The 27,715-nt window shown below is 42.6% G+C and overlaps 1 protein-coding gene across 6 annotated transcripts in view; it reads right to left on the bottom strand.

Annotated features, from left to right (window-relative positions):
* LOC129868038 (protein turtle homolog B-like) overlaps positions 1 to 27,715 on the bottom strand; it is a 193,598-nt gene that overhangs the window by 149,564 nt on the left and 16,319 nt on the right. For all 6 annotated transcript variants that reach the window (XM_055941607.1, XM_055941606.1, XM_055941611.1 and 3 more), the window contains exon 2: positions 6,615 to 6,806. In XM_055941607.1, coding sequence (XP_055797582.1) covers positions 6,615 to 6,806 — 192 coding nt within the window. The remainder of the gene's footprint in view (positions 1 to 6,614; positions 6,807 to 27,715) is intronic.

The raw sequence follows: 27,715 nt of genomic DNA on the forward strand, positions 1-27,715 counted from the left end.
CTGGACAAAATAAACACTTATGTGAGAATGCTATTCATTGACTACAACACCATAGTACCCTCAAAGCTCATCACTAAGCTAAGGACCCTGGGACTAAACACCTCCCTCTGAAACTGGATCCTGGACTTCCTGACAAGCCGCCCCCAGGTGGTAATGGTAGGTAACAACACAGCCGCCACGCTGATCTTTAACACAGGGGCCACTCAGGGGTGCGTGCTCAGTCCCCTCCTGCACTCCCTGTTCACTCATGACTGCATGGCCAGGCACGACTCCAACACCATCATCAAGTTTGCAGATGACACAACAGCGATAGGCCTGATCACCAACAATGATGAGACAGCCTATAGCAAGGAGGTCAGAGACCTGGTCGTGTGGTGCCAGGACAACAACCTCTCCCTCAACATGATCAAGACAAAGGAGATGATTGTGGACTACAGGAAAAGGAGGACCGAGCACGCCCCCATTCTCATCAACGGGCTGCAGTGGAGCAGGTTGAGAACTTATAGTTCCTTGGTGTCCACATAACCAACAAACTATCATGGTCCAAACACACTAAGACAGTCGTGAAGAGGGCATAACAAAGCCTATTCCCCCTCAGGAGACTGAAAGGATTTGGCAAGAGTCCTCAGATCTTCAAAAGATTCTACAGCTGCACCATCGAGAGCATCTTGACTAGTTGCAACTGCTCGGCCTCCGACCGCAACGCACTACAGAGGGTAGTGCGTACGGCCCAGTACATCACTGGGGCCAAGCTTCCCACCATCCAGGACCTCTATACCAGGTGGTGTCAGAGGAAGGCCCTAAAAATTGTCAAAGACCCCAGCCACCCTAGTCATACACTGTTCTCTCTGCTACCGCACGGCAAGCAGTACCGGAGCGCCAAGTCTAGGTCCAAAAGGCTTCTTGGTCCAAAACAGCTTCTACCCCCAAGCCATAAGACTCCTAAACAGCTAATCAAACGGCTACCCAGACCCCTCTTTTACGCTACTGGTACTTTCTGTTTATTATCTATGCACGGTCACTTTAACTCTACCTACATGTACATATTACCTCAATGACCTCGACTAACCGGTGCCCCCGCACATTGACTCGGTACCCCTGTATATAGCCTCGCTATTGTTATATTACTGCTGCTTTTAATTATTTGTTACTCTTATTTTCTATTATTATTATTTTTTTAGTTACTTATCTATTTTTCTACTTAACACGTGTTTCTTCTTAACTTCTTAAAGCATTGTTGGTTAAGGGCTTGTAAGTAAGCATTTCACTGTAAGGTCTACTACACCTGTTGTATTCGGCACATGTGACAAATACAATTTGATTTGATGTATCATATTCTCTATGAAGACAGTCAAATGCAGACCCAAGTCAATGGTGTTTGAACTGAGGTCTCATTTAGGCCCAGAATGTGGTGTATGACAGACTCTTTGTAGCTCCTAATGGAACAAGCCAAACACCATAGATGAATGTTCCTCTCTCAGACAAAGTGGAAATGCCTTCCTGCCAATACACAAAGCCTTTTCATTGGCTTGGGGTGGCTAGACGGCACGGCACCGAAACAAAGATGCACCCTGTTGGCACAACAGACGGAGGGCCGCCCTTCGCCCAGAGGAAGCAGTGCCCCCTCAGTGCCCTCCATGGTGAAAAAAGCAGCAGTCCAATCTACAATGGGCACAACTCAGACCTCTGTGTGAATAAGAAGTGCTATTGATTCCTAGCCTTGACGCTGACCCTCATTCTGTTCCAGCGCTGTTCCATCCTCACTATGTTCCATTGTAACTCACAGTAGAGGGAAGCAGAAGTCAGTTAGCGACAACTAGAGCTTCGGATCCAGCAGTAGCATTAATTGAAAAGGGTCCCTGTTCAGTAGCTACTGCAGCCCAGCAGGGAAAAATTGGCTATAGTTTAAAGCACGGGTTGTCAATCTCTGTGAGGATTGTCAAATGTAATTTGTACCGGGGTGCGAGGAGCTGTCTAAAAACAGCAACAGGGAAGATTGTAGAGGAGATGCATAAATCCTTTGAAAGATATTCCAACAAATAAAAAACCGCCTACCATCTAGATATAATGGCTGGAAGCTATTTTAGAAGATTGAAAATGTTCTACCACCTTCAATTATTTGTCTCTTGATGCACTAAAACACTGTCCATATGATTTGCGTCTTTGATCCAGTAAAATGTTTTTAATCACAATCAATTGGGGAATGTATCACTTCGATGCCATTTAGCCATATAATGATTATGTTGACTATTGTTCTCTAAATGGTGATTTACACTGAACAAAATTCTAAAAACAACATGCAAAGTGTTGGCCCCATGTTTCATGAGCTGAAATAAAATATTAAAGAAACTGTCCATACTTCACCCATTGAGCATGTTTCTTATGTTATGGATCTACGTGTACGACAGCATGTTCCAGTTCCCGCCAATATCCAGCAACTTTGCACAGACATTGAAAAGGAGTGGGACAACATTCCACAGGCCACAATTAACAGACCGACTAACTCTATGCGAAGGAGATGTGTCACGCTCCACGAGACAAATGGTGGTCACACCAGATACTGACTGGTTTTCTGATCCACGCCATCACTTTTTTTTAAAGGTATCTGTCACCAACAGATACATATGTGTATTCCCAGTCATGTGAAATCCATAGATTAGGGCCTAATGAATTTACTTCAATTGAATGATTTCCTTGTATGAACTGTAACTAAATAAAATCTTAGAAATTGTTGCATGTTAAGTTTATATATTTTTCAGTATAGTTTGCAGCTTCAACCTAATCAAATAGTCAGCAATACATAAAGAGGCATACTTTGTCCCCAGTGTCCCTGTTGTAGATTCCGATGTAACCTAACCGACAGAACTGCTCAGACTTTGGCCTGATGTAGAAATCCTCAACCGCTCTCATTAACATTTACTGTGAGGACAACCATTAAAATAGCATATCCTGCCCCTGGCGACGTCTGATAAACTATGAGGTTTCATTTTAGCTTTTCTAAAACGGACATGCTCAGTAAATTACCACACGCCCTTTCTGTCTTTGCTCCGTATCGATGCTGTAATGTTCCAATCGCCCAGATGAAGAAGACAAAAACATATGGTCCGACACACTTTTGACCCATCACCTCTACCGTTACGCACTTCTGGTCTGGAGGCCTTTCAACTTCTGCTCCTGTTTGAAGTGCAATGGTATACCACCTGGGTGGGTATTCTCCCCCAACCGATTGTCCACAGCTTATTGAAGTCAGCAGAGCTATTCTGAGAGGTTGTCTGTCCTTTTCCCAAAGGCCAGTGATTGTCTAAAGGCCATTGCTGAGTTTCATGTGCTTAATACAAATATACACTGCTCAAAAAAATAAAGGGAACACTTAAACAACACAATGTAACTCCAAGTCAATCACACTTCTGTGAAATCAAACTGTCCACTTAGGAAGCAACACTGATTGACAATAAATTTCACATGCTGTTGTGCAAATGGAATAGACAAAAGGTGGAAATTATAGGCAATTAGCAAGACACCCCCAATAAAGGAGTGATTCTGCAGGTGGTGACCACAGACCACTTCTCAGTTCCTATGCTTCCTGGCTGATGTTTTGGTCACTTTTGAATGCTGGCGGTGCTCTCACTCTAGTGGTAGCATGAGACGGAGTCTACAACCCACACAAGTGGCTCAGGTAGTGCAGCTCATCCAGGATGGCACATCAATGCGAGCTGTGGCAAGAAGGTTTGCTGTGTCTGTCAGCGTAGCGTCCAGAGCATGGAGGCGCTACCAGGAGACTTTATTGAAATTTATTGTCAATCAGTGTTGCTTCCTAAGTGGACAGTTTGATTTCACAGAAGTGTGATTGACTTGGAGTTACATTGTGTTGTGTATTAAAATATAAATAGGATATTTCTCATATTTACATGATTCAGATGACCTTTGAGGGAACACATCTTTCTCATGATTATGGATTCCTTTCCTTTGCTCTTATTTCCTGTTATTATAAAGAGTCTTTATTTCCAGAAACTGACATGGAGGCCAGAGTCCTATAGACTCTCTATCTATACTGAACAAAAATATAAACTCAACATGGAACAATTTCAAATATTTTACTGAGTTGCAGTTCATTTAAGGAAATCAGTCAATTTAAATAATATCATTATGTCCTAATCTATGGATTTCACATGATTGGGCAAGGGCACAGTCATGGGTGGGCCTGGCTCCCAAGTGGGTGGGCCTATGGCCTCCCAGGCCCACCCATCCACTGGGGAGCCAGGCCCAGCCAATCAGAATGAGTTTTTCCCCATAAAAAGGCTTTATTAGAAACAGAAAGACTCCTCAGCAACCCCTCAGACGATCCAGGTGAAGAAGCCGGATGTGTAGGTCCTGGGTTGGTGTGGTTAAACGTGGTCTGTGGTTGTGAGGCCGGTTGGACGTACTGCCAAATTCTCCAAAACGACGTTGGAGGCAGCTTATTCTCTGGCAACAGCTCTGGTAGACATTCCTGCAGTAAACATGCCAATTGCACGCTCCCTCAAAACTTCAGACATCTGTGGCATAGTTTTGTGTGACAAAACTACACATTATAGAGTAGCATTTTATTGTCCCCAACACAAGGTGCACCTGTGTAATGAGCATGCTGTTTAATCAGCTTCTTGATATGCCACACCTGTCAGATGGATGGATTATCTTGACAAAGGAGAAATGCTCACTAACAGGGATGAAACAAATGTGTGCTCAGAATATGAGAGAAATACGTTTTTTATGCGTATGGAACATTTCTGGGATCTTTTATTTCAGCTCATGAAACATGGAACCAACACTTTACATGTTGCGTTTATATTTTTGTTCAGTATATAATATAGTATGTCTCTGATGGAACCATGTGACATCAAACACGCAAGTGACTTGCTACTTGGCTGCTCAGTCAGCTATCTGGCTACAGTATTAACTATGCTGCTTCATGGCTGGATTATCGGTCATAATCAGTCGTTTCTAATACATTATAAAGAGGGCATTCATAGCAACTGCCTCCAACTCCAAATCCTAGAGATTTTGCTGTTAAAGGCACTTTCACAGAAACCTCCACTTTGTCTGATGCAGACTGCAGATAATCTATTGACTGGCTCCCAACCAAAGGGATTATAGTGTGCTAATCATATATGGCATATTAACAGTATAATGCATCTAATGGGAGTGATGTTATTTAAGGGATCAAAGGGAAGCAGATTGTTTTCCACTGTGATCATTCTAGGATACCTTTAATAGCGAAAGATATGACCTAGGAACAAATGCACCTGTAAAATCAATGGAGTTGTTTATTATCCATTTTAAAGGAAGACATCTTTGTATCTTCACCCTCATTATACATTGATGTATTTTATCAATAAGAATTGAAGCACATTTTACACCCATTCATTATATCTAATAACACCTGTCAAAGAACAACAATATTATGGTCTCATAGCTAAAGCAGAGATCAGCCATATGTCATGTTTCACAAGCAGTATCACACTTCTCGCACCTGAGAAGGGGATATTTCTTACAGAGCATTTGATTTCCACTGTGGGTGTTAGGGGAGGGTTGTGGGAGTTGATGTTATGTGCTATACAGAGACAACCTCCCCTAGACAGCAGTGAAAATCCCAAACGTGCTCCCTTCCTTACACACACTCGATCTTGTGAATCTGAAAAAACTTTAGCCTCTCGGATCATTTGAAAATGTTTTTTTATTGAGACAGACAAATGATATGGGAGGGGGGAGATGCAGAGTAGCGGTGGGGCCGGGATTTGTATATATGCTGAGGTGTAACGATGTGCGCTGAGAGTCGGGAAGCAAGTTCAGGGAGTGAGTGTTTTAATAAATAAACACAACATAATACAAAACAAGAAACACGAACAACGCACAGACATGACAGAAACAATGACGCCTGGGGAAGGAACCAAAGGGAGTGACATATAAAGGACAGGTAATCAAGGAGGTGATGGAGTCCAGGTGAGTGTCATAATGCGTGTAACGATGGTGACAGGTGAGTGCCATAACGAGCAGCCTGGTGACCTAGAGGCCGGAGAGGGAGCACACGTGACATGAGGGGTGACGTATATGTGCTGCATGTTACAGCGTTACCTGCTAGACCAGCCTCGATTTCAGAGTAAATTCAATAACTATAGTAATTGCCTAAACAGCTTTACTTTGAATTCATGCCCAAGGCTGGTCTAGCAGGTAACATATAGCATATAGAAACTACATTGAGTGTACAAAACATTAAGAACACCTGCTCTTTCCATGACAGACCGACCAGGCGAATCCAAGTGAAAGCTATGATCCCTTATTGATGTCAATTGTTTGTGTCAAAAACTGCAACGCTGCTGGGGTTTTTAATAATCAACAGTTTACCATGTGTATCAAGAATGGCCCACCACCCAAAGGACATCCAGCCAACTTGATACAATTGTGGGAAGCATTGGAGTCAACATGGGCTAGCATCCCTGTGGAATGCTTTCGGCACCTTGTAGAAGAGGGGGCTAAATAGGTGTACAAAGTGACAAAATTGACAAAACTGACCAACGGCAAAACACCTTTGACACCTGTGGTTTGGGGCTAATGAAGAGGGAGAGGTGTTCTCCTACCGGCGTACTCCGGGTCCACATGAGGCGGGTGGAAGCGGAAGTTGATGAAGAAGGGGATGGGCACTCCGAACTTGAACCATTCCACCACATAGGGCTGGCCGTTCAGGGGGTGGGCCACGTCGCATCCCAGGATGACGTTCTCTCCAGCGCGCGTTGTCACAAACTGGGGCTCCTCTCGCACGCCGTGGGCACCTGGGAAACGGAGAGGGGGCGACATTACTTAATTGTGGTGAAATAACCAACCGAAAGCAACCTAGAAGCAAACGGGTCATCTTTTATTAGCATACCATCCACATTGTGTCTTAGAGTTCCAACATCAACCACAAACATTTTGTTTGTTTTTTCACATAAAGAAATGTAAGAAAAGAAATCCTCCTTGAAAAATTTCATGAAGTACAATATTCACAAAACGTGATATACAGTGGTACATCCTCAACCAACATAAACAGAAGTGTCACGGCCGTCGTCAGGGTGGAAATGACCGGACCGAGGTGCAGCGTGATGAGCGTACATTTATTTTATTTGAAATGAATGTCGCCAAGAAAACAAAGAAATGACCGTGACGATTAACAGGGCTTTAGTGCCACTAACAAAGATAACTACCCACAAATGCGAAAGGAAAAAAGACTGCCTAAGTATGATTCCCAATCAGAGACAACGATAGACAGCTGCCTCTGATTGAGAACCACACCCGGCCAAACACAAAGAAATAGAAAACATAGAAATAAAGAAACTAGAATGCCCACCCTAGTCACACCCTGGCCTAACCAAAATAGAGAATAAAAGCCTCTCTATGGCCAGGGCGTGACAAGAAGACCTAACCTAAATTACACTGATTGGGCCACAGAACCTTATTCAACCATAAGGTCTTCTTATTTGTTAGAACATCTGCCTTTTAAGTAGCCTCCTCCACTTCCACCATCCTGGTTTACTTTTTATTTCACGTAGAGAGCACCCTGTTTGTGATGACAGAGAATCATGAACTACGGGTGTCATAACTCAAGGTGGCGACAACAAATTCCATCCTGAGCTAAGACCAATAGTTTTTGGAATGGAATATAAAGGACATAGCTCTGTGTGTTTGAAAAAAAAAAGCACTTTGTCTTGATACCATCACCCATTGCTGCCGTGGCATGAGGCTTTCTACGAGTCTGAGACACTCACTTGAGAAAGATAAGGCACACGCTCGCACAAACACACACAGACACACACACTGTACATTTACTGGACTTTCATTACATGCTGTAAACTTGGATGGAACATATCTTAACTTCCTTATTTACAAGACATACACTATATGATCAAAGTATGTGGACACCTGCTCGTCGAACATCTCATTCCAAAATCATGGGAATTAATATGGTGTTTGTCCCCCCTTTGCTGCTATCACAGCATTCATTCTTCTGGAAACATTTCCACTAAATGTTGGAACATTGCTGCGGGGACTTGCTTCCATAGAGCAACAAGAGCATTAGTGAAGTCGGGCACTGATGTTGGGCGATTAGGCCTGATTCACAGTCGGCGTACCAATTCATCCCAAAGTTGTTCGATGGGGTTGAGGTCAGGGCTCTGTGCAGGCCAGTCAAGTTCTTCCACCCCAATCTCGACAAACCATTTCTGTATGGACCTTGCTTTGTGCAGGGGGGCATTGTCATGCTGAAACAGGAAAGGACCTTCCCCAAACTGTTGCCACAAAGTTGGATGCACAGAATTGTCTAGAATGTCATTGCATGCTGTAGTGTTAAGATTTTCCAGTGCCACTGGAACTAAGGGGCCAACCAAACAATGAAAAACAGCCCAAGACCATTATTCCTCCTCCACCAAATTTTACAGTTGGCACTATGCATTCCGACAGGTAGCGTTCTCCTGGCATCCGCCAAACCCAGATTAGTCCGTCAGACTGCTAGTTGGTGAAGCGTGATTCATCACTCCAGAGAACACGTTTCCGCTGCTCAAAAGTCCAATGGCGGTGAACTTCACACCACTCCACCCAACGCTTGGCATTGCGCATGGTGATCTCAAGAAGCTCCCGACGAACAGTTCTTGTGCTGACGTTGCTTCAAGAGGCCGTTTGGAACTCAGTAGTGAGTGTTGCAACTGAGGACAGACGATTTGTACACGCTACGAGCTTCAGCACTCGGCGGCCCCGTTCTGTGAGCTTGTGTGGCCTACCACTTCACTGAGCCGTCGTTGCTCCTAGACGTTTCCATTTCACAATAACAGTACTTACAGTTGACCGGGTCAGCTCTAAGAAGGCAGAAATTTGACAAACTGACTTGTTGGAAAGGTGACATCCTATGACAGTGCCACGTTGAAAGTCACTGAGCTCTTCAGTAAGGTCATTCTACTGCTATTGTTATATATGGAGATTGCATAGCTGTGTGCTCGATTTTAACATCTCTCAGCAACGGGTGTGGCTGAAATAGCCGAATCCACTAATTTGAAGGGGTGTCCACATAATTTTGTATGTATAGTGTAATTCTGCAGACACTGACATGGGACTTGACATTGTTGGTTTATTACGATGAAGCTGTGTGTACATATGTCCACAGGGCTATCTGTTCTACCAGAGCATCGATCCTCTACTAATACATGTATGGCTTGGCTTTACAACCGGAAGCGAAGTGTGCTTTCATTTTACCAGTCAATACGGCTAATCAAATGGTGGTCTGCTCACCTCTGTGGCCCATAGGGATGCTGGGGATTATTGGGTTTGTCTTTGAGGATGACCCAGTGCCAGTGGGTTGCTATAGGAATGCTCTACATCCATGTTGCTCTCCAGCTGGTGTCTGCTGGTTTTCGTTTCTCCCTGGTACTTAATTATTGATCTGTTACTGTAACATAATGACCAATGTCTCACCAACTCCTAATTCCCGCTGCTGGGAGGGGAAAATTCACTTTTACTTCCTGGCTAGAATAGGAGTAGGCCTATAGTCAGGGGCCTCGGTGAATGCAACAAATCAAGGAGCAGCAGAGACAGTGACACTTGTAAACCATCAAGTTTCAAGTTTCGCACATCACATTCTGCACTACCGTATACGAACTATAGGGTGAAAGGAAGCCAGCAGCCAGGAAAACTGTGAACTACGCTTTGTTGAGGAGAGACTCATTCTTGGCAAATCAATCCTGAAAACCAGATATATATCAGTTGTGCTATTACACACTTAAACATAACAAATCTCATTGCTATAATAATCTGAAATTATACTCAAGGATATTATTGTATGTTACAAATGACTTAACTCATGTTTACAGCAAGAGGCAGGGAAAACGTGTACAGCAAGAGGTGTGAAGCAGGCAAAAACGGCATGAGCTTTTAAAGTGTATATTAAGCCCATATTCAGAGGCATGAAAAGCTTCAACAGTCACCTTGGCTGGAGGTCAACACAAAATAAAAGCTTAATTACCTCACTTTACACTAAACAGAGGATGATTATCATATCATTTCGTTGTAGTTGGCTACATGTCGGATGAACACAAAACAGCTTCATTCTGGGCCGTCAGAAGCTGCTCAAAATGCTTCTTCAGTACAGAGAAATCCTCTCATTCTGTCTTTTTAAGGTATGGAAGTCAGGCACTTACATTGAACACTATAACTATAACAGGCATATTTACGGTTGCCGAAACATTGCTGTAATGTTGGATGATGGTTTACTATGTGGATCTGTGTGTGTTCTTCTTGTGCTTGGCATGGGCGGATAAATAACAGGATGAGGGAGAGCGCATATACCCAAGACTCCCCCTGCCTCCCCTACATAGCCCAGCGCTACGGGTTGATTGGATGCCGGTGACATCACCAGCAAGCAAAAACAGGCCTCTGGAAGGTATGACTTCAGTGTTTATATTGATGAGAGAGAGGGAGAAGAAATAAGCGTTAATAAGCTCCTCTTCTCTTCCATTAGGATTTTGCCCGGAGTGGGACGGTCAAACACTTTAATCTCCGAGGTGCAAGAGGGAAGAGTAGAGCATATCCTTCCAGAGAGGTTCACAGACAGCCTATAGAGTGGGCTCTAATGTTTGAGCATGGCTGTCTGTGTTCAAGAAGATGAGATGTCCTATCACTCTCGGCTGTAAGATCGACATTTGGACAGCTGTCACTCAATGGTGTCTCTGTCCGAATTTAATGAGCCCAATCCAAATGTTCTTTATCAGTCCAACCATTTTAAGAGTACAGTATTTCATTATGATTATATTAATAGCTGCATTTATCAAACAAACCATTCACTTCTGAACTGTGCCTGAAGTTTGAAGCACCCTCAATCACGCTCCTCGAGAGATTAGAAGTATACATTAAATATGCAAGACTTTCCAAACTCATTGAGAGTGACCATTGTTGAATACTAAAGTCCATATGCTAGCTTGCACTGAATACAAAGAATTCTTAAGTTCAGGAAGATGAAATAGTGGTAGATGGCGGAGAAGTTGAACTGAAATGTAAACTCTACAGTCTATACTGTAAACTGTCCTTACCTCCAGAAAATACTTATGTTGGGAGTTTAAAAAAATAAAGAATATATTTTTTTTGAAAATTGCTCAAAATTATGTGGGTATTAGCCTAAAAGTTAAGTGGGTATTAACCCAAAAGTTGTAAATTAATTTGATATAGCACAGTCAAAATCTATTAATTTAGAGAACCACATAATAGGGTAGTAAAACTACACTGAACAAAAATATAACAACATACAACAATTTCAAATATTTTACTGAGTTACAGTTCTTAAAAGGAAATCATTCAACTGAAATATATTAATTAGGCCCTAATCTATGGATTTCACATGACTGGGAATACAGATATGCATCTGTTGATCTCAGATACCTTAAAGTAAAGGTATGGTCGTGGACCAGTCAGTGACCACCATTTGCCAAATCTCCTTCACATAGAGTTGATCAGGCTGTTGATTGTGGCCTGTGGAATGTTGTCCCACTCCTCTTCAATGGCTGTGCGAAGTTGCTGGATATTGGCGGTAACTGAAACACACTGTTGTACACATCGATCCAGAGCATTCCAAACATGCTTAATGGGTGACATGTCTGGTGAGTATGTAGGCCATGGAAGAACTGGGACATTTTCAGCTTCCAGGAATTGGATACAGATTCTTGTGACATGGGGCTGTGCATTATCATGCTGAAACATGAGGTGATAGTGGCGGATGAATGGCACGACAATGGGCCTCAGGATCTTGTCACAGTATCTCTGTGACTTCAAATTGCCATAGATAAAATGCAGTTGTGTTCGTTGTCTGTAGCTTATGCCTGGCCATATCATAAACCCACCACCACCTTGGGCCACTCTGTTCACAATGTTGACATCAGCATACCGCTCGCCCATACAACAACATACACGTGGTCTGCGGTTGTGAGGCCGGTTGGAAGGAATTCTCTAAAACAACGTTGGAGGTGGCTCAGGGTAGAGAAATGAACATTCAATTCTCTGGCAAAAGCTCTGGTGGACATTCCTGCAGTCAGCATGCCAATTGCACACTCCCTCAAAACTTGCGACATCTGTGGCATTGAGTTGTGTGACAAAACTGCACATTTTAGAGTGGCCTTTTATTGTCACCAGCACAAGGTGTAATGATCATGCTGTAGAATCAGCTTCTTGATACGCCACACCTGTTATGTGGATGGATGATCTTGGCAAAGGAGAATTGCTCACTAACAGGGATGTAAACACATTTGTTCACAAAATTTGAGAGAAATAAGCTTTTCATGCATATGGAACATGTGGGATCTTTTTTTCAGCTCATGAAACATGGGACCAACACTTTATATGTTGTGTTTATATTTTTGTTCAGTATACTTCAAAATGGCATTGTTATTACCTAACCCAAAAGTGCCGGAGAAGTAGTGGCAGCCACTCACAGATCAAAGTCAGCACGACTGAGTTTCAGATCAATAAAGGGTAAATTTGCAAAACCATAGAAACTGGATTCATTGTGCCTGACTGTGCAATTATCACACGCAGGGAAGAGAAATCCAGCGGGACACACGCTGTGAAAGAGAATGGAATGTGAAATAGTCTGTTAGCGGTGTTTAACTTATGCAGTAGAAGAAGAACTGGGAAATGTAATATGGAATTGCTTCACCTCCTCGGCCAGACTAATTGCGCTGCTCATCTGTGTATGTCGACTGTCAAAAACCCAAATATCATGGTGGCTTGAGAAACTAATGAAGCACAGAGGGAAGGGCAGGATATGACCTACCTGGCTCCAACAAGTATCACTCACTCATTTTCAATTCAAAGTAGACTCTGCCGGGGTGCACAGAGAGCATCTAATTCTTCCTGCATCACTGCTAGAGTGTAGTCATGGCCTTATTATCATGCCATGAATTTATGTCTATTCAAGTCTACATATCTAAAGGTAACGGTTACGTTGCTGCTTGTAACATCAAAGTGAGTTATGATACCTGTGAGTTTTATTCACAGGGCCAAGTGAGAGATTGTTATTTGGGTTCAGGTATGATAGTACCATTTGAAGGAAACCTTCATTGAGTCTTTCTAGTGTGCACTGCTCACTAACAGTTTACCTCTCTGCAAGCTAACTCCCTGGTACACCGTCTCTGCCCTGTTGCCCTCCACCTATCTCTACCCCAGAACGGTGTCACATGCCAGTTTATTAGGTACAGCCATCTAGTACCGGGTCGGACCCCCCTTTGCCTCCAGAACAGTCTGAATTATTCGGGGTATTCTATAAGGCGACAGAAACGTTCCAAAGGGATGTTGGTCCATGCTGACACGATGGCATCACGCAGTTGCTGCAGAGTGGACGGTAGTACATTCATACTGTGAACAGCCCGTTTCATCCGTTGATTTTAGCTGATAGGATTGGAGCTGGGTGTGGTTGGCAATAGCCCATCTGTGACAAGGATTGCTGAGTTGTGTGAAATGGTGTAAAGTACTTAAGTAAAAATACTTTACAGTACTACTTAAGTCTCTTTTTGGGATATTTGTACTATTTATAGTGTTGACTACTTTTACTTTTACTTCACTACATACCTAAAGAAAATGATGTCCTTTTTACTCCATACATTTCCCTGACACCTAAAAGTACTTGTTACATTCTGAATGCTTAGCTTTACAGGAAAATGGTCCAATTCATGCACTTATCAAGAGAACATGCCTAGTCATCCCTACTGCTTCTGATCTGGCGGACTAAACACTAAACACACATGCTTCGTTTGTAAACGAGTGTGCTTTTGGGTGTTCGTACATTTTAAAAACAAGAAATTGGTGCCATCTGCCATGCTTAATATAAGGAATTTGAAATGATTTATACTTTTAATTTTGTAACTTAAGTATATTTTAGCAATTACATTTACTATGATACTTAAGTACATTTAGAACCAAATACTTTTAGACTTTTACTCAAGTAGAATTTTACTGGGTGACTTTTACTTGAGTCATTTTCTTTTAAGCTATCTTTCCTTTTACTTTTTCCACCACTGGTTGTGCATTCCGAGATGCTGTTCTGCAGCATCTCAGCATCTACACCACTGTTGTACTGTGCCGTTATTTGCCTGTTTCTGGCCCGCCTGTTAGCTTGCACGATTCTTGTCATTCTCCTTCGACGTCTCTCATCAACGAGCTGTTTTCGCCCACAGGAATGCCGCTGACTGCATGTTTTTTGTTAGTCGCTCTTAGTAATCCCTAAACACTGTGTGCGGGAAAAGCCCAGTAGGGCAGCCGTTTATGAGATACTGGATTCTGCGCGCCTGGAACCGACGATTATACCACTATCAAAGTCGCTTAGGTCACTAGTTTTGCCCCTTCTAACGTTCAACTGAACAGTAGCTGAATGCCTTGATGCCTGTCTGCTGTCTTTATATAGCAAGCCTGGGCCACGTGATTCACTGTCTGTAGGAGCGATCCATCCATTTTCGTGAACGGGTGGTCTACCTAATAAACTGGCCGGTGAGTGTACATGGGTATTCACTGTCTAGTTGGACTTGGGTACATGTTTTTTCTTCATGTATTGTCTGTGGTTGGAGTCGTAGCTAGTTTGTGTGCTTTGGGTGGTACCCTTATGCTGGCTGGGTTTGCAAAAAGGGAGTTAGTATATACATTTGTATAGTGTTTAGTAGTGTCAAACTTGACCACTCAATTGCCAATCTTTAAGCCCAACAAGAGTTTAGACCAGTTGTGCCAATTACTGGTCAAGGGCTAATAGTGTCTGGAGATTTTGCTTAGTTAAGTAACTAAAGTCAATGATTGGCCAAACTTTCAAATTTAATTTGGTTCTCTTCATATTGGACATCTCATAGATTGTTGTACATTGAAGATTTGTGACGTACTCAACATTTTGACTGATTTCATGTCATGCAATCATGCATTCTTCAAGTCATTCCACTACAAGTTACGTGTTCCCTAAAATCCCTGTCAAAGGTGAATCGGACCAATACCTCCAACAGTAACCACTGAGTGAAGAACCTTATGAGGCCAAACGTTGTGGCGCTGTCAATAAAAGGCGCACACTGCATTAGTGTCCCATTCATCGTGCCTCTCCACTGCCTGCTTTCATTGATGGTATTGCTGCTCATCATGTGCCCTAACAACTTTCTTAATACAAATTCACACCCTCTTTCAGTGCTCCTCTGCTCTCAGAGTGCAGACAGATCCTATCTCACATAAGCTCCAATAAATAACCATAGAGTAGCATGTTAGCGTTGATGGACCTCTAATTACGAAAGAGGGGAGGAGGCAGTGCATAACTCAACCACGCAGCCTCGATTAGCATTTAGGAACCTGATGAGCGGCTGCTCCTTTGTGCAGATTGATTACTTCACCTTAACCTGTTCACCGCTTCTACAGCAGCATCCTTTATGATGGATATTGCTTCTGACAACTCTGTTAATGCCATCTCCTTGTCCCCTTCCCTCTACTTTGCCCTGTGGTCCCCCCTGATATCTCATTTCCCTATAATGCTCTTCTATGGTGTGCATGACTTCACTTTGCAGTTGCCCTGTTGATTCATGGTGCCTACAATCCTTGGAGGACCTTGGTGACTCTGTTGATACTTAGTCATTGGACTAAGGTCAGACAGAGGAGTTTTCATATTCCAGGAACTTCTGTTATCTGGTTTCTAAGCTTTACAGCAAAGTCAGCAGGTCAGAAAACATTGCAAAAATGTATATAAGGAGATTTGCCTTGAAAGAATCAGTATGGTGAAAAAGTTTGACAGTAAAATAGAAATCTTACTCCCCACTCTAATTTGCATATAGCGCAATTTATCACCATCAAGCCTATCACCATCAAGCCTAGCCTATTGTGAGACAGTAAACAGTATACCATCACCTACTGATGAATGTAAAGGCTTGGGACTGCCGAGACAGCATGCACAAAACCGGAGCATGCAATTATCAGGCGCAATTAAAAAGACTGCAAATGAACTGTAAAACTGTATAGCTCTTAAACAGAGTTTGTACTTATTATGAGTCAAATGTATTCAGGAAGCAACAGGGAACCTTCATGCAGAAATTTCAGAGGAAGTGGAATTTGAACTTTTTGCCTGCTTCCACTTAAGATCGCACCACAGAGTGTCTTTGAAGACTACAAAGAAACTGGGTCTGATTTTGAGACTCTTACCACCTAGTGTCTGGCTGGAATTAAGGCCAATAGAGATGCACTGACAGTCCCGATTCTCCACCTTTTTCCTGAAGTGTGCACTCACAGACTATTGTGCATGGATGCTTACACCAATCTTATGCTTTTAAATCCATGACAGGAGTGTGCAAGTGCACACTTCTGGAAAAGGGTGGAGAATCGGGACAGTCTTTCAGTCAGAAAAGTGTATTACCATACTGAAATGATATAGATGCTCTCTGCAGAGACATCACAGCAAAGGGTTTAGGGTGAGTACAGCTAAACCAGATAGTTTGTTGGTATTTGAAGTCTAATAAAAAACTTAATCCGCAAACATATGAAAATAGGTGATGAGTTATCTATTGCTTCACTGAAGATTGTATTACTATCTACTAAATTAATTTCTCGAAATATGGTGTGTCTGTGGGAGTACTAGGCTTGTGAGGGTTATTGTTAGGCTTCTGTAACTACTTTCACATGGACCTGTGATTTTGCGACTGGTAGCCTGGTGGGCACAGTTAGCATCTGTGTCTACCACTTAAAGACACTTTATTCTGTGGGGACTTAATCCACTTTATTTGATTAGGTTGTACACTTTTCTGACTGAAAGATAACAGATACAATCAATGTTTTGGAAAATCTTCGAAAATGTACCAGAGTTCAGTTGACTAGAGTACTCTGCTCTCTGAAGAAGCTAGGTTAGCATTCAACAACAAAATGTTAGCCTAATCAGGACCGAAATCTGTGAGTACAAAACTTAAATCCAACTGTAACTGACAAGGAGATTGCTCAAAATATAATGAACAGATATACTCACTGAAGTATTAGGCTTGGAACAAATAACAAAGCATGAGTGACAAATAATTGTTGACCTAACTGCTTAATGTTCTACAACATTAAAGGAGACAATGACTCTAACAGCGCAATTACCAAGTGCTCTATGATTAATGGTTGTACCGTATTCTCCTTGGCATGTCTAGGCCTGACATCCTGGGTTAAATTTGCTCGACTCTTACAAAGGCAAAATGCTTGCTTTTCGTCATCATTAAATGCTATTATTTTTCACAAATGTGTTTACATCCCTCTTAGTAAGCATTTTTCCTTTGCCAAGATCATCCATCCACCTGACAGGTGTGGAATATCAAGAAGCTGATTAAACAGTATGATCATTACACAGATGCACCTTGTGCTGGGGACAATAAAAGGCCACCCTACAATGTGCAGTTTTGTCACACAGCATAATGCCACAGATGTCTCAAGTTTTGAGGGAGCGTGCAATTGGCATGCTGACTGCAGGAATGTCCACCAAAGATGTTGCCAAAGTTGCCTACTATGTCGTTTTAGAGAATTTGGCAGCCCAGAACTTCCACATCGAACTTCTTCACCTGCCGGATGGCCTGAGACGATCCACCCGGACAGCTGATAAAACTGCACAAACTGTCAGAAACCGTCTTAGGGAAGCTCATCTGCATGCTCATAATTCTCACCTGGGTCTGGACCTGATTGCAGTTTGGTGTCGTAATCAACTTCAGTGGGCAAATGCTCACCTTCGATGGCCACTGACACATTGGAGAAGTGTGCTCTTCACGGATGGATCTTGGTTTCAACTGTACTGGGCAGATGGCAAACAGCATGCATGACATTATGTGGTCGAGCGGTTTGCTGATGTCAACGTTGTAAACAGAGTGCCCCATGGTGGCAGTGGGGTTATGGTATGGGACGGTATAATGAACACAACTGCATTTTATCGATTGCAATTTGAATTGATCCTGAGGCCCTTTGTCATGCCATTCATCCACCTTCATCACCTAATTTTTCAGGATTATAATGCATTGCCCCATGTCACAAGGAACTGTACACAATTCCTGGAAGCTGAACATTTCCAAGTACTTCCATGGCCAGTTGTAACGCTCGTCTTCCTCCTCGTCTAAGGATGAGCAAGGATCGGACCAAAATGCAGCGTGGTTTGAATACATACTTTTAATAATATCAACGAAGACGAAAAACACTTGATAAACTACAAAACAACATGAACAGACCTGAACATGAGAACATAAAACATGAACGCACGAACAGGAACGAACCAGTACCGTGTGGTGAACAAACACAGACACAGCAACAATCACCCACAAACAAACAGTGAGAACAGCCTACCTTAATATGGTTCTCAATCAGAGGAAACGTAAAACACCTGCCCCTGATTGAGAACCATATCAGGCTAGTTGACAACCCAACATAGAAACACATAACATAGAATGCCCACCCAGCTCACGTCCTGACCAACTAAACAAGACTAAACAAAGGAAATAAGGTCAGGAACGTGACACCAGTGTGTGTGTTCCAGTTCATGCCAATATCCAGAAACTTTGCACAGCCATTGAAGAAGAGTGGGACAACATTACAGGCCACAATCAACAGCCTGATCAACATTATGCGAAGGAGAGGTGTTGCACTGCATGAGGAAATCCATATATTAGGGCCTAATATATTATTTCAATTGACTGATTTCCTTATATGAAAGGTAACTGAACACATCTGTGAAATTGTTGCATTCCAGGGAAGTGCTTATGACTGTCAATAGAGGGACACCACATACTGTCAATTGTGGTTGCTATGCCGATACATTGCCCTCATAAAGCGTAATTTAACATCAATGCCCTTACAACAAGCCATTTGAGCAATTTAGTCAGTTAGCCTCAGTGCAACCACTCAAAATATTTTCCACTTCTCTGGCTGAGCATTTCTAAAATACAAAATATCAATCTGTATGGCAACCCAAGTGTAACCCTTATCTCTTCAGAAATTACTCGTGTTTGGTCAGCCCGAATCTATAGACAGTATATCAAGATGTGGCGTTGCATGAGAGGGCAGCAAGGAGGTCATTTCAATTACGCTGCCCGTGCTCTAACAAGGGCACAACCGGCCAGCGGTCTCCGTAATGGTAGCGAAAGGGGTCTCCCAATCAAGGATGTGACTTTGCTTGGCTGGTCACAGCCGTTGATTGGGTCATAATGGAGTGCCTGTCATGCCTCTGTGAAGGTCACGTCAGTGGGGGGAACGGGACGAGGGAAGAGAGGCAGTCCAGAAACCGTGGGAGCCTAAATGGAGAGCCAGGTTATAGCGGGACCTCATTCTCTTTCTCTCTCTGTTAATCTCAGACTCTTTTTCACTCAGCCGTTACACACACACCATGTCACAGGCCATCCCTTTGACTCAAACCTCTATCACAGCCATAAAAGGCTAAAAGTGTGCCTCATCAGCATGCACTCTCTGCCAGTGTCCAGGGAGGGGGGGATTGCAAATCCCACAATGGTAGAGATAAACACACTCTTCTAAATGAGATTATAAAACATGATTAGATCTATGGCAGACGAAGGGCACAAATCAACATATTGTTGGCAAAATGTTGACAGTGTCTTATCCTCATAGTCTGCAACTTTTTCTTGGAGGAAGAGGAGCTCATTCTTAATCCTCCCCATGCGGCCCACGGAAACAACTTTGCTAACTTTAGCCCGGTGGCAGAAGCAGTAGCACTTAAGGTTGGGTGGTATCCAAAATACGGTATTACCAGAAGTGCACACAAGGGGTGCTATTTAAAACAATATATATATCAATAATTTTTGGGGGTCGCACTAAACATTTTAGGCAACAGGGATCTTGATCCAGGTGGGGATTGAATGTCTCTGCTGTAACCAAGAAGCTTGCTTTTGATATCTAGAGTTAGCAAACCATAGGTGGAGCCCTGAGATGGATATGATTTATTTGACATATCTTAGATTTCTTATAGTTGTAACTTATTTTTATGCCCACAACCCCCCCCCCCCCCCCCCAAAAAAAAACTGTATTGAAAATCCTATGTCGGTATTCCAAAATACCCCGGTATACGTAGCCCTGAAGACATGGACCACCCAATCAGCACAGCATAGCACACCAGATCCTGAGGTCAGATGAGACTTCCCAGAGACAGACAGAAACAAGGAGAGGAGTGAGGAGGGTCCCTGAGAGAAAAGAACATCATGATTCTGGTGTGTTACATGTAGTCTGGAATAAAAGTAGTAGAACCCTATCATAAGTATTCTTACGCCCCCTTGCTCCTTTTCTCTGCTGAATTCTTCTCTATATTTGTTATTTGAATCTTGTACTGACGGTGTGCAAATCCATGCTGTAGTATAGCAGGACTACAGCAACATGGTAGATACAATATGTAATTTCAAGTACTAGCAACTTTTGAAGAACAGAATATTTGCTCCAGTAATGTACCGTTTGGGTTTGTAAGCTAGAGCACTGCTGTATAATACAAAATAGCTGTGATTCAAAAAACCCAGCTCTCAGTACAGTACAGTTACGGCTGTTGCCTGATGTATTACCGCCATACCGACAGTCATGAGTCAATTCCACGTGACCGTTGAGTCATGGTAATCTCCTCTTATGCACTCTGGACAATTGTTGGTAGTACCCAACTCGCTAACGATCATAAGGTCGCTAATTGCCTGATACTCAGAGCTCTATTGTCCCTCTTCACCACTCTGAAATCAATGCAAATGAAATCAAAAATCACAAATCTCAACAAAACAGTATCGTGCTTTTAAAACTCACTGAAATTGAACAACTTGAAGACGTTCAACAACAGGTTGAAACTGAGTGGAAAACATGGATGTTGTTTCAAAGCCTAACACAGCGTAATGGACAGCACTTTCTAAGGTGATGATTAGCCTAATTCAAAACACTCATTAGCATGTTAGAGGTTACACATACAGTGCCTTCGAAAAGTATTCAGACCCCTTGACTTAATCCACATTTTGTTACGTTACAGCCTTTTTCTAAAATGTTTTAAATAGTTTTTTCCCCTCATCAATCCATACACAATACCCCATAATGACAAAGAAAAAACAAGTTAAGACATTGTTGCTAATTTATTAAAAATAAAAAACTGAAAAATCAGCATTTACATAAATATTCAGACCCTTTATTCAGAACTTTGTTGAAGCACATTTGGAAGCAATTACAGCCTCAAGTCTTCTTGGGTAGGACGCTACCAGCGTCGCACATCTGTATTTGGGGAGTTTTTCCCCAATCTTCTCTGTAGATCCTCTCAAGCTATGGTTGGATGGGGAGCATTGCTGCACAGCTATTTTCAGGTCTCTCCAGAGATGTTCAATCGGGACAAATCTGGGCTCTGGCTGGGCCACTCAAGGACATTGAGACTTGTTCCGAAGCCACTCCTGCGTTGTCTTGGGTGTGTGCTTAGGGTCGTTGTCCTGTTGGAAGGTGAACCTTCACCCCAGTCTGAGGTCCTGGGCGCTGTGGAGCAGGTTTTCATCAAGGATCTCTCTGTACTTCGCTCCGTTCATCTTTGCCTCGATCCTGACTAGTGACGTGATGCTTGGCTTTCCAGACGTGACGCTTTGCCATTCAGGCCAAAGAGTTCAATCTTGATTTCATCAAACCAGAGAATCTTGTTTCTCATGGTCTGATAGTCTTTAGATGCCTTTTGGCAAACTCCAAGCGGCCTGTCATGTGCCTTTTACTGAGGAGTGGCTTCCGTCTGGCCACACTACCATAAAGGCCTGATTGGTGGAATGCTGCAGAGATTGTTGTCCTTCTGGAAGGTTCTCCCATCTCCACAGAGGAACTCTAGAGCTTTGTCAGAGTGACCATCGGGTTCTTGGTCACCTCCCAGACCAAGGCACTTCTCCCCCGATTGCTCAGTTTGGCCGAGAGGCAAGCTCTAGGAAGAGTCTTGGTCGTTCCAAACTTCGCCATTTAGGAATGATGGAGGCCACTGTGTTCTTGGAGACCTTCAATGCTGCAGAATCCACACAATCCTGTCTAAGAGCTCTACGGACAATTCCTTTGACCTCATGGCTTGGTGCTCTGACATGCACTGTCAACTGTGGGACCTTATATAGACAGGTGCGTGCCTTTCCAAATCATATTCAATCAATTGAATGTACCACAGGTGGACTCCAAATCAAGTTGTAGAAACATCTCAAGGATGGTCAATGGAGACAGGATGCACCTGAGCTCAATTTCGAGTCTCATCGCAAAAGGTCTGAATACTTATGTAAATGAGGTATTTCTGTTTTTATTTTTAATACATTTGCAAAAACTTCTAAAAACCTGTTTTCGCTTTGTCATTATGGGGTATTATGTGTAGATAGCTTTGGATTTTTTATTTAATCCATTTTAGAATAAGGCTGTAACGTAACAAAATGTGAAAAAATTCAAGAGGTCTGAATATTTTCCAAAGGCACTGTATGGCATTATACAATGCATAGCTTACTGCATATTATGCATGTCAATTTTTTTATTTTTTATTAACTGATTTAAGATGTCTTTGGTACATAATTGGTCAAGCCTATACTCCGAAATTAAACAAATTCTAGTCATCACTTTTGAGTGTGGACTGTATTATTATGCATACTGGATGGACTAGTTGCCTTATGCTATGAGTCTTAGAGAGAATGTATAGGCCCAGGCGATGCTGTTGATTCACTGATTGTGCAGGGCAGCTTAAAGAGTTAACTACAATTATAGTGAACATGTAACCTCAACAAAAAAAGAAACGTCCTCTCACTGTCAACTGCGTTTATTTTCAGCAAACTTATTAGCATGAGTAAATATTTGTATGAATAAAACAAGACTCAACAACTGAGACATAAACTGAACAATTTCCACAGACATGTGACTAACAGAAATGGAATAATGTATCCCTGAACAAGGGGGGGGGGGTCAAAATCAAAAGTAACAGTCAATATCTGGTGTGGCCACCAGCTGCATTAAGTACTGCAGTGCATCTCCTCCTCATGGACTGCACCAGAATTGCCAGTTCTTACTGTGAGATGTTACCCCACTCTTCCACAAGGCAGCTGCAAGTTCCCGGACATTTCTGGGGGGAATGGCCCTAGCCCTCACCCTCCGATCCAACAGGTCCCAGACGTGATCAATGGGATTGAGATCCGGGCTCTTCGCTGGCCATGGCAGAACACTGACATTCCTGTCTTGCAGGAAATCATACACAGAACGAGCAGTATGGCTGGTGGCATAGTCATGCTGGAGGGTCATGTCAGGATGAGCCTGCAAGAAGGGTACCATATGAGGGAGGAGGATGTCTTCCCTGTAATGCACAGCGATGAGATTGCCTGCAATGACAACAAGCTCAGTCCGATAATGCTGTGACACACCGCCCCAGACCATGACGGACCCTCCACCTCCAAATCGATCCCGCTCCAGAGTACAGGCCTCGGTGTAACGCTCATTCCTTCGACGATAAACGCAAATCCCACCATCACCCCTGGTGAGACAAAACCGCGACTCGTCAGTGAAGAGCACTTTTTGCCAGTCCTGTCTGGTCCAGCGACGGTGGGTTTGTGCCCTTAGGCAACGTTGTTGCCGGTGATGTCTGGTGAGGACCTGCCTTACAACAGGCCTACAAGCCCTCAGTCCAGCCTCTCTCAGCCTATTGTGGACAGTCAGCACTGATGGAGGGATTGTGCATTCCTGGTGTAACTCGGGCAGTTGTTGTTGCCTTCCTGTACCTGTTCTCCAGGTGTGATGTTCAGATGTACCAATCCTGTGCAGGTCTTGCTACACGTGGTCTGCCACTGCGAGGACGATCAGCTGTCCATCCTGTCTCCCTATAGCGCTGTCTTAGGCGTCTCACAGTACGGATATTGCAATTTATTGCCTTGGCCACATCTGCAGTCCTCATGCCTCCTTGCAGCATGTTCACGCAGATGAGCAGGGACCCCGGGCATCTTTCTTTTGGTGTTTTTCAGAGTCAGTAGAAAGGCCTCTTTAGTGTCCTAAATTTTCACAACTGTGACCTTATTTGCTTACCGTCTGTAAGCTGCTAGTGTCTTAACGACCTTTCCACAGGTGCATGTTCATTAATTGTTTATGGTTCATTGAATAAGCATGGGAAACAATGTTTAAAACCTTTACAATGGAGATCTGTGAAGTTATTTTGATTTTTACAAATTATCTTTGAAAGATAGGGTCCTGAAAAAGGGACGTTTCTTTTTTGCTGAGTTTATTTGATTTTGAATACCCTAGAAATATATATTTTCTTTTCATAATTAATAGGCTGACTGACACATTACCTGGAGCTACAGAATATCTCACCACCGTGCATTTCCATATCCTCCTCTCTCTCCTTCATTCCTTTCTCGAGCGTGCAGAGAGAGTATCTGTCAACAGTTTAAGTACGTTTTGTTGTGAAAACATGTTACTATCAATGTTCCAGAACAGATTACACTTGGTTTCCCAAATTAAGCACTGGGAAGCAGCAGGAACAGGGTTGGAGAGCCCATGGCATACAGAGTTTGGGTGGAATATCACCTGTCGCGCAGGGAGAGAATACATGCTCCTCAAACATTGGTTGATAAGTCACTCTGGATAAAAGGTTCTTCTAAATGACTACATTCAAAAAATATATATTCTTCTGGCTGCCACTAGGTTTACCTTCTACTGCTAGGGTGAGAGATGTCTGAGTAGGTGTGGAACAATGGCTCAATCCCAAATAGACTCCTAGACCCCAGGATCTATGTGCTTGTGGACATCTAAGAGGATTTAACATGTGCAATCAATATCGTAATAGCTCCACCTTGCTCTAAAAGGCTAGGTGGAAGTTTTACCATAGTGCTTCTACCAATCATAACCTTTCAGGTCTCCACAAGTAGATAGGACGTAGGGTCTAGGGGTCGACTCGGATTTGGGCTGATCAATATTAGAGGACGACATATTAATCGGAATGGCCGATTAATTAGGGCCGATTTCAAGTTTTCATAACAATCGGAAATCGGTATTTTTGGACACCGATTTGGCCGTTTTTTTTTTTTACACCTTTATTTAACTAGATAAGTCAGTTAAGAACACACTCTTATTTTCAATGGCGGCCTAGGAACGGTGTGTTACTGCCTTGTTCAGGGGCAGAACGACAGATTTGTACCTTGTCAGCTCGGGGATTCAATCCTGCAACGTTAACTAGTCCAACGCTCTAACCACCTGCCTCTCATTGCACTCCACGAGGAGCCTGCCTGTTACGCAAATGCAGTAAGAAGCCAAGGTAAGTTGTTAGCTAGCATTAAACTTATCTTATAAAAAACAATCAATCAATCAATCATAATCACTAGTTAACTACACACGGTTGATGATATAACTAGTTTATCTAGCGTGTCCTGCGTTACATATAACCGATGCGGTGCGCATTTGCGAAAAAGGTACCCAACCATAAACATCAATGGCTTTCTTAAAATCAATACACAAGTATATATTTTTAAACCTGCATATTAAGTTAATATTGCCTGCTAACATGAGTTTCTTTGTGTCACATCTCTTGCAACAAAGTCAGGGTATATGCAGCAGTTTGGGCCACCTGGCTTGTTGCAAACTGTGTTAAGACTATTTCTTCCTAACAAAGACAGCCAACTTTGCCAAATGGGGTATGATTTAACAAAAGCGCATTTTCAAAAAAAGCACAATCATTGCACGACTGTACCTAACCATAAACATCAATGCCTTTCTTAAAATCAATACACAGAAGTATATATTTTTAAACCTGCATATTTAGCTAAAAGAAATCCAGGTTAGCAGGCAATATTAACCAGGTGAAATTGTGTCACTTCTCTTGCGTTCATTGCACGCAGAGTCAGGGTATATGGAACAGTTTGGGCCGCCTGGGTCATTGCGAACTAATTTGCCAGAATTTTACGTAATTATGACATAACATTGAAGGTTGTGCAATGTAACAGGAATATTTAGACTTATGGATGCCACCCGTTAGATAAAATACGGAACGGTTCCATATTTCACTGAAAGAATAAACGTTTTGTTTTCGAGATGATAGTTTCCGGATTCGACCATATTAATGACCTAAGGCTCGTATTTCTGTGTGTTATTATGTTATAATTAAGTCTATGATTTGATAGAGCAGTCTGACTGAGCGATGCTAGGCACCAGCAGGCTCGTAAGCATTCATTCAAACAGCACTTTCGTGTGTTTTGCCAGCAGCTCTGCTGTTTATGACTTCAAGCCTATCAACTCCCGAGATTAGGCTGGTGTAACCGATGTGAAATGGCTAGCTAGTTAGCAGGGTGCGCGCTAATAGTGTTTCAAACGTCACTCGCTCTGAGACTTGGAGTAGTTGTTCCCCTTGCTCTGCATGGGTAACGCTGCTTTGAGGGTGGCTGTTGTCGATGTGTTCCTGGTTCGAGCCCAGGTAGGAGCGAGGAGAGGGACGGAAGCTATACTGTTACACTGTCAATACTAAAGTGCCTATAAGAACATTCAATAGTCAAAGGTATATGAAATACAAATGGTATAGAGAGAAATAGTCCTATAATTCCTATAATAACTACAACTGATACTAGTACTAGGGCTGGGCAATATGGACAAAATATCATAACACAATATTTCTCTCATTTTTGATGGTATGAGAGTATTTGATGTTTCTGAATAATATACGTTTATGGGTAGTGCTCGACCCTAGGATGGCAGCAAATGAATTCAAAGTGGTTTTATTGCTTTATAATGTTCAACCAAAAATAATAAATAAACAAGGACAAAACTGACAGTGAAGTAATCCTATTTGTAGAACATAGCATAGGAATTAAAATCCTGTTTTCTAGCCTCAAACTTTGGTACTCGACTAATGTCTGCCATTTGTATAGTTATTTGTTAAATTCCAGCATTCACTTTCAGCATTTCCTGCGCTAATTTGTTATCATTTACACACCGTGTCATGTTTATTTTGTCTTAGTTTGCCACTATTTTTTTTAAAGTCCTTAATCAGAACAATTTTTCTCCTCTGACTGTGTAGTCAGTTGATTTACAGGTGTCTCTAATTGGCAAGCTTGTGCTCTATAAGGTTGTTGACTCGTTGTGCTAGTAAGTCAGCTAGTGTCGATGTGCTAGCTTAGTGTATAACACTGCCTCCCTGGACTTGCCTTTGAACCAGGGTCCTCTACCTCACCAACACACGTGACTGCCCGCTTGACAAGGTACACTCCTTTTGAGCTATACAAAAGTTAGGGCTGGCACAATTACCATATAACCGTGTAACCGTTGGCTATGGATGAAGACTGTCATGAATATATAATGACTGTCATAACCGTAAAAACAAATATATTTATGTATTTGTGTAGTTGCTGTGAGGAATGAACAGTTGACTGAAGACGGGATGGCCGGGCATTCTTGAAGTTGAGTCCGCATACAGATGTTTGCAGATGTTATCGCGGATGTAGTGAAATGCTTATGTTCCTAGCTCCAACAGTGCAGTAATACCTAACAATACATGCAAATCCCAAAAATCGAAAGAAAGGAATTAAAACATTTATAAATATTAGAACGAGCAATGTCAGAGACTGGAATATCAATATACAGTATATGTATATGATGGTCTGAATAGACATTGTGTACAGTATATAAATAGAAAAGGTCTGTACAGCAGTAGTTATATAGGATGAGCCTTGATTAGAATACAGTATATGTCACGTTCGTTGATGGAAGGATCGGACCAAGG

Source organism: Salvelinus fontinalis, chromosome 13 (assembly GCF_029448725.1).
Source record: "Salvelinus fontinalis isolate EN_2023a chromosome 13, ASM2944872v1, whole genome shotgun sequence".
Lineage (NCBI taxonomy): Eukaryota > Metazoa > Chordata > Actinopteri > Salmoniformes > Salmonidae > Salvelinus > Salvelinus fontinalis.